Genomic DNA, 12,293 nt, shown 5'->3' with positions numbered 1-12,293 from the left:
GAACAGGTAGGGTAAATCGGCCTTAATTTAAGATGCTGTCTCCATTTAAGGATATTTTCACTAAGACATGTTCCCACATGAAACATCCTTTTACATCCATATGCAAATCACATCTTGTCCCTCATCTCCTTTGGAACATCACCCATCATCTTCACTTATCCTTGTTTAAATAATAATAATAATAATAATAATAATTTACTTCCTTTTCCTTCTGTCTAATTTTTAACTTGTTTTTGAAGTTCTCTTTTGTTCCATTTTATTTAATGTTTTCTTCTTCAATTTTTTTTTGAAAATTTGATACTTCTTTAATATTCTGTACCTTAATAGTTTCCGATTAAGTTTGTGCTTTTATTAAGTAATTTTAGTTAAATATTAAATAAAAGAAAAATTCTTGTGAAAACGAAAGTATTTGTAGTTTTTTTATCCTAGTGTTTTAGCCAAAATATCTTATAAAGTGGATAAAGGATTTATAATGTTCCTCACTAATTTTCTTGCTAGTAAAAAAATTTCAATAACCAATTTTTAAATAGTAAATACGTTAAATTTAACCCATAAACAGGTATCGGCAACAAGCATTTTCCGGTGTTTCGTAGAAACATTAGAACCTAAATTACAGGAAAAAGTTAAAGCAAACTGAAACATGCAGAAAAGAAACTAATCGGGCATGAGAAGAAGAGAAAAATGCATAAATGACTGCTCCAATGAACACTGATAGCCAAAACTTCCAACTGTCCGGATCTCTCCAAAGACTGGCGTGTACAAGACCAGCAAGTGGACCGTCATTGGTTTATTTTTAGAGTACCCACCTTTAGAGGTGTCCCACAGCCAATTATCGCCAGATCCCAAAATATATTCCAACTCCCAAAATCCTAAACGCCTCAGTTTCTCCAGAGGCTCTCCATTTCACAGGTCTGAGGGTCTACACGGTTCACTAACTTCAAACCGGTCAAAACATCACCTAGTGAACCACCATCACCCAGGGTTGCATGACGTCAACAAACCTCTCAACAATCAAGACAAGACTTCACAGCCCGATGACTGACTAACGAAGTCAGATGGCCTCACCATCATCCTCTAACAGTGAATACACCATCAACTCCTACATGTCACTAAAGCACCAGATATATCTTAAGGACCACTGCACCAGAGGACCCACCGACGCTCGGAGAAGAAGAGAAGCGCCTCTGATCTAAACTAGAGCTCGTCTGTTCTGTTTAATAGATCATATGCCAAAAAAAAAGAGGGAGGGAGATCTCCACACGAATCAGCAAAGCTTGCCGGAGCCAGAAACCTCCTCATAAACAAGGAAAAAAAAAGCTTGAGAGGGAAAACGATAAGGCGCGTGAAGGCCTCTCGAAAGCCTGTTTTTTTATTACCAATTTTTTTATGCAATTTTTTAAACTTTCTTAATTTTTATGCAATTTTTAAAAACTTTATGTTCACCTAGCTCACTACTGTTATCTAATTTAACTTATATTAGTTTATTATCCACAGTTTAATATAACTACCTCGTTGTTGAACTGATGGAATCACTTCTGTCATACACACACCTACTCAGTCAACTATCTTTTGCATTAGACACTATTGTATCAATTTAATTTATAGTACATGTTGAAAGACTTGAAATAATTGTTTTGATTAATTATATCAGCAAAGTGTAATTATTTTGGAGGCATATCAAGATAGATTTCTAGAATTAGGCGTGCTTGACTAGAGTAGTCAAATAATGGGTGAGTTAGCAGCAAGTGGTTCGCAATATGTGTGAATGAGATCGAAGCACATGAAAAGATCATGTAGTGATTGCAGAATCATTAAACAAAACTAACAAGATTTCAAAAAATAATAATTCACCAGCCATCAGAAGGAATGAAACACACAGATCGAGTGAACGAACATAGAAGACCCATTAATCGTTACATAACAATTATTTTCTCAGCTTTTCCAAATTTCCTAAATTTTGTAAGTGGTTACTCTTTTTGGTGACTAGTAATAATATTATTATTATTATAATCATATTCCAACATCTTTTTGTAAAACATCACTAATAAAATTTTTATCCACTTGACTGAAAGAACTCATCTCTATGAAAGAAGAAGTATATTCTCAGATTATTTCTTGAATTGTTTCTCTTATTGCAATCAGTTTACTTCAAAAGGTTTTTGTCGATATGCTTAACCAAATGGAGAAGTGTATTTCAGTTTCAGTTTCCTCACCGATTTTTCATTTTGTGGAATGGTATATTTGAGGCAAGGAGATGCAATCAAGACTACTTCAGTTTTTTTTGTAGGTGAAAGCTGGGGCTCGACATCATGATTTTATGTGACTAACTTTCAGCTATCCAACTTTGTCGTGAAGGTTATTCCGACAGATACGAGATTTGTCTCAAATTTTCTATCATCTTATTTTGTTATTGTGTTTATTATCAAAGAAGACGGTTAATTCCTTCACTCTGTTGTATTAAAAAAGTTGAGTTTTAATGAAAGTAAATTATGTTAAAAGTATAAAACAGACTAAACATTAATTTTACATAACTTATAAAAAAAACATAAATATATCTCAACTAGCTTTTAAACATTAAAATTTCTAGATCAGACAGAATAATAATAAATTCCTATGAGTTTCTAAATCAAAACTAATTAACAATGACAGAAATAGTTAGTGACAGTCATACACGCAATTATGCTTTAGCTTATTTTTTATACAGATTTCTTGTAGTATACAAAGTACTACAGCTTGATCATATTTTTGTGTTTTATAAATTAACAAAATATGATTTGTACAGAATTTTTGTATTTTAAGTTTTGTACAGGCTTTATATTTAAATTTGTGTTTTAATATTTTCAGTTAGTTTTTTATTTAATCCTTTTCAATGGTTTTAATTATATTTGATATAATTTAACATTGGAATGGAGCTTATATAATTTTGTTTTAATGTTTTTATTGTAAAAATAACTTAGTATATTTGTTTTATCCTTGTTATATTTGATATTATTTTACATGTTTAATAGAATAATCTGAAAAAATGGCTATCATAAAAACGACTTAAGTAGGCTTAACTTATTTTTAATACAGATTCTTTGTAATATAACACAGTACTCCCTCCGTTTTTTAATCACATAGATTAAGAAAATTATTAAATTTTTATATTTTCTAAACAAAAACATCATTAATTATTTATCTAATCACAAATTAACCAATAATAAAATAGAAGGTATATTATCATTGATCATATAACATTAAGTGTTAATAAATTATATATAGAAAACCGAAAACGTCATATAATTTAAAACATAATTTTTTTTCCAAAACGATTTATATTAAAAAAAAAACGGAGGGAGTATTTACTTACATAACCCTCATTTATATTGCAAGAGTAAGAAAATATTATTATGAGCCCTGGGCCCTGTCTCAATTGTCGACTTATCCAAAATTTAGAAAGGTGATTTTCTCACGGCACAAATGTCACAATGAAAGTCGAGCAAGCAATACAGTGATTAACCAACAACAAGCCTAAAAAGAGCCAATAATAAATTATTTTTCGAATAAAAAGGGTATGACACATTCAATAGATTAATATTTTATCATACATTAAAGTGAATGAAGTGATTATAGAGACGTGTTAAATGAAATTAATAGATATGTGTCATTATTAGAGACATTTTCACATCTATGTCGACAACTTCTAGGTTCATTATCTTTTACGTGTAGATGTAGATGTCATGATCCAATAGTATTTGGATCTTATCCTTATTTTTATGAAGATAATTGATTTTCTTTCCGTTATCCTACTCTCTTTCACTTGACTTTTGTCTGCTATAAAATAAAATTTGTAAGGAAACGTATATTGACTAATAATGATTAATTGGGTCTCGAATCCGCTGGTGCTATTGTGTAAAGCCACTAATACGTTTGTGGAGAGTTGAAATATCTCTCACCATTTTAGATGGACTAGCTTACTTTTAAACGGTTGATAGTTGACGCCAATGCTCCACTCTACACTATGCGACCTTTGCCAAAAAAAAAAATTCTGATCAATATAAGTTTTGACATGTTATAATGATTGTTTTCAACTAATTAAACTTATAAGAATAGTTTTTCAATGTTCCACGTAGGAATATAGATGACCGTCTGTATGCCATCACTTCGTGTTAGTTCGACCCAGGGTCGGGCCTGAAAAATATTGACCTACAAACAAAATGATATTTTTGGCCCTTTTGTTTCTAAAAATATATCGCAAAAATAAGGAGAAAATAAGTAGATAACACAAATACAAACTTTTGTAGTCTAAATTATTTAGGGATGTTTAGTATGGTAAAACTAAACTAATTAAAATCGAACCGAAGTAAAGAAAATGGTTTGTATTTGGTAATACCGAATATACCGAAAGGAAGTATTTTAAGAAATCACGATTTATAGATATAGTTTGTATATAAACGATCAAACCGAAGAAACAGAATAATGAAAATATAGTAGTATACTTATATGTAAATTATATAATATAATTATGATTTAGTAATTTAATATTTTTGTTTTAAGTAAAAGGTTATTTTTTCATTTTTTATCAAACTAAATAAAACATAATTTTAAATTTTCTATTGAGGATATTATTTAATAATATTAAGGATTTCTAATTTTTTATTCTACATAAAATAGTATTTTTATTAAATTAATATGTTTACTAATTATTTTAAATAAAATAAAAATAGTCTATTTTAAAATTAAAAATGTTTTCATGTTTTATTAAATCCAATATTTAATTATCTAGATTAAAATTTACAAAATTATAAAATATAAACATATTTTTTTGAAACAAAATGTTACAAAATGTAATAAAAGATAAATATGTTTATGGTATTTTGGTATAAAAACGAATAAACCGAAAACTAAAGGTATATAAACCGAACTAAACTAAAGTAGATATATTTTTCATATAGTAGCTATCTTTTACAAACCAAAATACCAAAAAACGAAAAAACCGAATTGAAATCAGGATTGAACACCCCTAAATCTCATATATCAAGAAAACATGCTTAACAGAAGCCCATTACAAAGGGAGAAATGCTTGAAAAAAAAAACATGAAGTGCACTTCGTAGTGTAATTTATATATTTTTGGACAAAATTATATATCAAATGAGTAATGGGAGGAAGCTTTTAATTATGAGATTAGTGATATTGTAAAGAGAATTATACGATATACAGTAAAAACTCTATAAATTAATAATTTTGGAACTATGATATTTTATTAATTTATAGAGTTATTGATTTACAAAATTTTGTTTTTTAGATTTTTTTTCTATTTTGAATATTATTATTTATAAAATAAGAAAAAATTATTTTACTGTATATACATTAACTAAATTTTAGAAATTCGACTTTCATATTGTTTTATTATATTATTTGGTGTGTATTTTTATGTTTCATAGAATTTAAATGTAGTTTTCGACATAACTTTACTAAATATCATCAAAATATATTCAAATGTTAAGAAAAAATAGAAGTATTTTTCATTGTGAATATAAAACTAGCAATATAATATTTAGTTTGTACTTATATAAAATGTATATGTAGATAAATTATTAATTTATGATTTTAATAGAACCATATATTTACATAGGATTTCTAACAAGTTATTATCTTATTACTTTAGCGATTTGTGTCATATTTTGAACCAGATCAACTTGAGACCAAAAGAATTTGTTGACTTATAGTATTTATTAATTTATCGAGTATTAATTTATAGAGTCTCTACTGTAGTTTGTGTGCCTTGCACGATGAAATAAACGTTAATGTAGTTTTGTGAGCCTCAATATATAAAGTTAGAATTAACCTAACTTACTGATATGTGGTTTAAGGAGTCTAATCTAACGGCTGGAAAATAAGGTGTTTGAGTTTTATGAGGATGTACAGTTTTTTTTTTGGAGTGATGATGTTAAGTATGTGTTTGTTTGTTGTTCTTTTGGTTGTTGGTAATGAGGATCGTGTAAAAGATAAGTGGTTTCGCCTATGTTTTCATGGAGCTGTGAAACACACAGAAAATTTGTGATGTGAATTTAGTCCATGATGCGAATGTGTAGATGCGAAATGGGGATCCAAATGCTTGGATGCAGTAGTGCGGATGTGAATGTGTTGATTCTTAGGTGGATGTAATTTTCATTGGTTGTGTGGTTAAATCGATCATACATTATTTGTAATTTTTTATCACATGGTTTACGATTTAGATGGTTAGCCGGGAGGGTACTCAATAGCTAACTGAAAGGGTTTGAGTAGATTGCAAGGATTTGATGGTTATGGGGTAGATAAGTATTTATGGAGGAGAGTGGTAAAAGATTTGTGGTTGTGTTAGGAGATGGTGGATGATTTTGTGTAGATGGGGTAGCGCTTTCCGAACAATGAGATGATGGTAGGTTGTGGATGGGTTTAAATGGATGTGTGATTGGTAGTCTCTTAGAAGTTTGTTGATGGTAAACTTTACACACTTAGAATGTTTTTAAATGTGGTAATAGATATGATTTAGGTTGATTATTTCAATAGGTTTTATAGTTGTTTCATAGGATGGAGTGTAGTAGTGGAGAAGTAGTAGCGTTTGATATTGTGGATTCTGCATATTAGATGGGTTGGCATTTCTTTTAAATTTATATATCTTAGCAGATGGGATAATATGGATGGGTTTGGAGACTGTCCACAAAACCATACACATATGTGGATGGGTTGGCATTTTGTCTAAAGACTTCCCACATAATACACTTAATTTATGTTATCAGTTTTCTGGTTAGGAGAGAGTATATCAGGTTATATGAGATGGCAGCTGTGTCGAGAGGAAGTTCGAAGAGCTTTCCTGAAGCAAGACTGTCAAAGGGTCTACAACACCATAGTGTGTTTGAGCGTGCGGTTGAGAAATGTTAACAAGTCTAATTTGCAATAGATGTTGAGCTTGTTGTTGGGGAAATGATATGTCGCAAAGAACCTAGAGGGGAGGTTCAGGTCGTGAAGCTCGTTCTCGGTGATACTCTTGATTTTGATGAGTTTTAAATTCATATTTATGCTTATTATGATCATTCTAGGTTGCATTTAGGTGTTAAATTGTATTTGCATACATAATTGCATTTGACAAGGTCTAAAATGCACAATTGGAAGTTAATGGTGAAATTCAATGTTAAGTTTTCAAATCAGAAAGTTTGGGGCCAATTTAAAAAAACCAGAAGTGGAAGGACCAAATTTTCAAATACGCTAAAGATCACCTTTGTCGTTCCTTTTTGCTTCGATCCCGATGGTGTCGGCTTGTCGCGAGGTCCTTGTCACCGGTAGAGCTAAGCAGTGACCCTAGGGTTTCAATAAGGCTCAGTCATGTGATTGGGACGAGGCTTAAAGCTTATGCGGCTGTGAGCTACGGTGGAGAGCTTAGACAAGTGAGAGTTTGTGGTGGTGGAGGTATTGAAGCCCACACTGAAGGTCCACTTATGATCCATTAAGAAGTCTCAATAGTTCACGTGTTAGGATTTCTAGACTGATATAAATATGTCTTTAGATGTTTTTTGGTTGTAACCTTGGCTGCCATTGTAGCAGCTTCATTCAAAACTCTTATGATATTAATAGAATCTTTGTGTTCTTGAAGACAAGTCTAAAGCTTTTTTTTTTCTCTTTAATTTCTTGCACTAAATAAAGCTTTAACAAGCTATTTCATTTTGTATCAATAAGGCTTTATAAAGCTTGAATCTTTCTTGTTTTAAGATTCTCTACAGGAGGAAGAGACGACGGTGAACACGAGCTCGAGCTCGACCACGACAATGACGGAGGATGCTAGCTTCGTAAGACACGGTGGAGAATCGTGGAGGAGGCACGGTGGCTGTGATGGTGCCGTAGCAGGCTCCTTTCGCAGACAACAAGAGGCTGCGATGGTACTCGGTGATCGCAGTTCACAGCCGCAATCAGAGCATGCATGCAATTGCTCTACGTCAAGATGTCGAGATTCAACCATGGTGAATCGCAGGAAGTGGAGGCCGCGAAGTGAAGAGGTAGATCACTGGTGGCGTTCGCGGGTGAAGGCAGGTCGTGACCATGTTACGACAAATCCGACCAGGCCATTTTGTGAGGTGCTACCGCGGGATGTGTGGGTCGCGAACGAGGTACTTGATTTTGCGTGCTCACTTTGCAGGCTAGAGATGGTCGCGGCCATCATCCATAGCAGAGCATTTTACCATTTTGTCCTTGTGTTTTAAGCAACTATAAATACATTGTATTATCTTGTTATCTATCAAATCAAAAACCACTTTGGAGATAAAGATTTAATCTTGATCTATATCCTTTCGTGTTTTCTTGATTACTTTGATCATTAATTATGTTTAATCTTAAATCAACCAATGATTTAATGTCTATCATGATAATGAGTGAGTAGTCATCTTTGGATTCATGAATTATGGTGATTAGGATGATTAAATGAAGATCTAGAGTGTTTAGAGTTAGATTAATCTATTTCCTTGTTTGTTGACTGATCTTAATGCTAGTATAGAGTTGGCCTCTTTAGGTTAGAACTCTAGACATTTCATTACCCGGAAGGTGTTCGATGAAATGTCTGAGCGAACTCAACTTTTCTCTTTGCTAGCTTAACCAAAAACATTTGATGTTAGAAGAACTTAGATAGTTAATAGACTCACTCTTAATGATTATTTGCATGACACAAACCAAAGACATTTGATGTTTGATTAATGAGAGTAAATGAACATTTATCTTGACAAAGAAATTGTTTAGTCTCGTTGTCTAGATTTAAGGAAATATGTCGATTGATACCTTGTCATTCTAGACTGGAATTTAATCATCTGAAGTCAAATTCTTAAACCCATGAGTCTTCCTTTATCCTATTCCTTGAAAGTTTGTTAATTTATTTCCTTAGAGTCTTGTTAGTTAAATCAAATCACTTCATCACACTGATTGCACTTAGATTATGCATTAATCTGCATTTTCTTTGGATTGAAATCGTTTAGAATTAGATTGACTCTTAAATACTACATTGATTTTACTTAGATTAGAAATAATCCTTATCATTCGGCGAGACTTCTGATAACAGAGAGATGAGACTGGATTTAGAATAGTCTTACCTGGAAAATCGGTTGTGAGAAATAAAATTACATAAATTAATTGCACAACAAAAAACTTGGATGATTGAATATCTTTTACATACGGTCATGGTGAGGGAAGAGAGCGACATAGATTTTTACAACTAAGGTTTAAAAGGTGAGGTTCGGAGGTCAGGATGTAGGAGGAATCACAATGATATGGTTGTTTTCTAGAGATCAAAAGTGGAGGGGACGAAGCTTTGCTGGAAATTGCAAGTGGAGGGGACGAAGCTTCGCCAGAGATTGAAAGTGGAGGGGACAAGATAATCGAGTTGGAAGAGATATGAAAAAAATGGGGGATTTTTTTTGGTTTTAGGGGACATTGGTTTCGAGAATAATAAGGGAAAACAGGATAAGTTGTAAGAGATGTGAATTAGTTTGGTGTCTAGTTAAGGATATAGTAGGCGTTTTCCATGATACAAAGTGTGCAACCAGTATTATGTGTGTCTTTGTGTTATTGAGGATGAGAATTGTGTGTTTCAGTGTAAATAGCTCGAGAAATATTCCAATGTTCTTAGAGAAAGAAGGGAAAAAAAAAATACAAAGCCGCCTCGCTTGCCCATATCTCTTAACTTGTGGGCATTGTCTTAACTACTACTAACTGAGTTGACCCAAAAAGAAAAAAAGCTATTACTAACTGTACACTCATCAGATTAAAATGAAGCTAACTAGGGTGATGATCCATGAGGTTTACTATCAAGAACCAAACAACTATTCAAGGAACTTAGCAAATAAGTATCAAACTCTAACAACAGATCAAGATCAGTCCACTTTCATGATATCTATCCTTTTATCAAATAATCTTACTATCTAAACCTACATTTGACTCACAGAAAGATGATAAACATTAATGATCAGATTCGATAAGTTCACAATTTACTTTAACATCTACTTTTGCTGGCCAAGGAAAAATCGCACATTCAGTTGCTCCGTCTCGACTCATTCTGTGAATGTTGGAGGCATAGTTTGGAGGTATGAAGCTAAAATTACTGTTTATCTTAGCGATGATGATCAATCAATATAGGTTGGAGGCATGTAATCATCACCAAGTATAGTATCTCGAAAATATATGTTTCCAGTGTTCCTTAATAACAATGCTGATGCTTCATATCTATGATGATACTGCTTGGGGCTGTTTTGGTGATGCTATTTAAAATGCTAATCTTAAAAGAGTCAAACATTGAACAGTGTCTATGCATTAGAATTTAGAAGATGAACTTGTTGTATACTGGAATCATGCCGCTTATTATCTCAATCATAGTATTGTAATCAGTCATCGAAAGGGTATTATATGGGGTTATTAATTTGCATTTGGTGATGATTCTTCATGCTATTTATAATGTTTAACATAGATGAGGAACTCTTGAACAATAATTATGCATTTAGAGGATTGCCTTGTATCTTGTGGTCTAGATTTAGAGTTGTTGGATGTAAGCTTAAGGATGTGTGTATCGGTTCAGATGGAGTATTTTCCTACATCATCAATGGAAAAGGCGAGAAAACTTATGGCGGAGATGTCTAAAAGGTCATATGTTATTCGTTTATGAGTGCGACTCAACTACTCATTCGCATATTGATGCTGGTTAAAACAAATCCATTCTCTCTGGTCTTATTAATGAAAGGACAAACTAAATAAAACAAATCCATTCTCTATGGTATTATTAGAAACGACTAAATATAAATAAAACAAATCCATTATCTAGGGTATTATTAATGAAAGGACATATAAAAATAAAACAAACCCATTCTCTATAGTCTTATTAGTGAAAGGACAACTATAAATAAAACAAACTTAATGTTAAACTGTGAAAACGATGCTGCAGAAGTTGAGTCTCTTGGTTTTTTGTCTTCTGTAACTCCACAATCGGTGGGTTTAAACGAAAACTGTAATGAAGAACGATCATAACCAACCAAGAAGTTGTTCTGTGCTCTGTTACCAAAAACGGCCGCTTCAGCAACTGGTGTCATTGGACTACACATAATCATCAGACAAATGGTTTCTCCGTTAGCCATATAAGTATTGTTTCTATCCAAAACAAGATCTGCACCCGCAGAGAAATGCATTGTGATCACTGGGAAGATATCCATCGTCTTCGTTTTGTAGCAATGCGTGCCGTCGGAGGTAGTAAATAGTTCCGCAGTCACAACCTTTTCCACCGACTCCCTCACTAGGCTGCAGTAGCTAGCGGGCAAGTAGGTGAAGGTGGTTCCAGAGTCTATCAACATGTTCCCGTCTACGGCTTGAAACGGAGTCCCCAATGTTTCAACGCGAGCCTCCCCAACGCTGACGGCGTCTAGGTTTAGGTAATAGAAACCAGGTTTCTCCGTCTTCGTAAACATAGGTGTTGATACAGTCCCATCTCCCGACACAATAGCATTACTTCCAAAGCTGATCTTACTAGTTCCCTCAGGCGAAAAGCAGTAAGAAAAGGCACCGAGCATGTCTTTACCCATCTGAGAGATGAGAGATAAAGACATCCAACTTAGACCAACAATGCCCGAAGCGGTTGTTACAAACCCTGAGCTGTTGTGCGAACATCCAATAACGGTTTTAGGCATTACATAGGAGTGGCCAGAAGTGGATTGGATGGTGACGGTCTCGGTTGCTAAGCTTCCTATGGTGTAGCTTTGGTCTCCGTAGACCAAATTATAGTTACAAGAAGGGTTACGGGTATTGCATGTTCTCGCTTTGTAGGTCGAGGATTTCGAAGGGTCGAATATTATATTGCGTTGGTTGTAGCAGTTAAGACAAGGCAGACATTGTGTCCATATGATCTCGCTTCCTGTGTCTAAGACTGCGTCGATCTCGACAGGAGGTGTACCGATTTTGAGTTTCATAAGATACTCGGACGTTTCAAAGAAGACGTCGGCGTAAGGAGATGATCGGAGTTGACCATCAACATTAGAGCGTCGAGAAGAAGATGAATTAGTGCGACGGTGGATTAGGTCCATGGTGAAGCCGCTGGGAGGTGATGAGGCTGTGGCGGTAATAAAGAGAAAAGCTGTAATGATTTGAAGAGAGAGTATAATGGTCATCATTCTGGTTGCGAAAGACATGGTGATCGAGTAATAGTTTTTAGGTTTTGAGAGACAATGCAACTTCTTGATCATCCATGCACATATTTATACAGTATGTGGACTTTAGCCGTAATTGTTAATTCTCCTTATTTGTCATTTTCCCA

General features: G+C 33.4%; 1 protein-coding gene across 2 annotated transcripts; it reads right to left on the bottom strand.

Moving 5' to 3' along the window:
- Positions 1–254: 254 nt before the first annotated feature.
- Positions 255–12,285, bottom strand: LOC103864832 (aspartic proteinase CDR1-like). Of its 2 annotated transcripts, XR_004457114.1 has the most exons (2): positions 9,094–12,285; positions 255–4,007 (listed from the first exon to the last, which is right to left on the bottom strand). XR_004457114.1 is itself a non-coding variant. In XM_033289257.1 (1 exon), exon 1 carries the CDS (start codon positions 12,220–12,222, stop codon positions 10,861–10,863), a length of 1,362 nt encoding a protein of 453 aa, XP_033145148.1. In that variant the 5' UTR covers positions 12,223–12,285; the 3' UTR covers positions 5,407–10,860. The 2 variants fall into 2 exon arrangements, 1 of the variants encoding a protein (XP_033145148.1); XM_033289257.1 differs by lacking the exon at positions 255–4,007 and having other exon boundaries at positions 5,407–12,285.
- Positions 12,286–12,293: the final 8 nt, after the last annotated feature.

Source organism: Brassica rapa, chromosome A04 (assembly GCF_000309985.2).
Source record: "Brassica rapa cultivar Chiifu-401-42 chromosome A04, CAAS_Brap_v3.01, whole genome shotgun sequence".
NCBI lineage: Eukaryota > Viridiplantae > Streptophyta > Magnoliopsida > Brassicales > Brassicaceae > Brassica > Brassica rapa.
This window is presented reverse-complemented; position numbering and strand designations above follow the sequence as displayed.

Bases quoted from the DNA above. Each gene is read 5' to 3' on its own strand.
- LOC103864832 (XM_033289257.1), bottom strand. From the start codon at position 12,222: ATGATCAAGAAGTTGCATTGTCTCTCAAAACCTAAAAACTATTACTCG.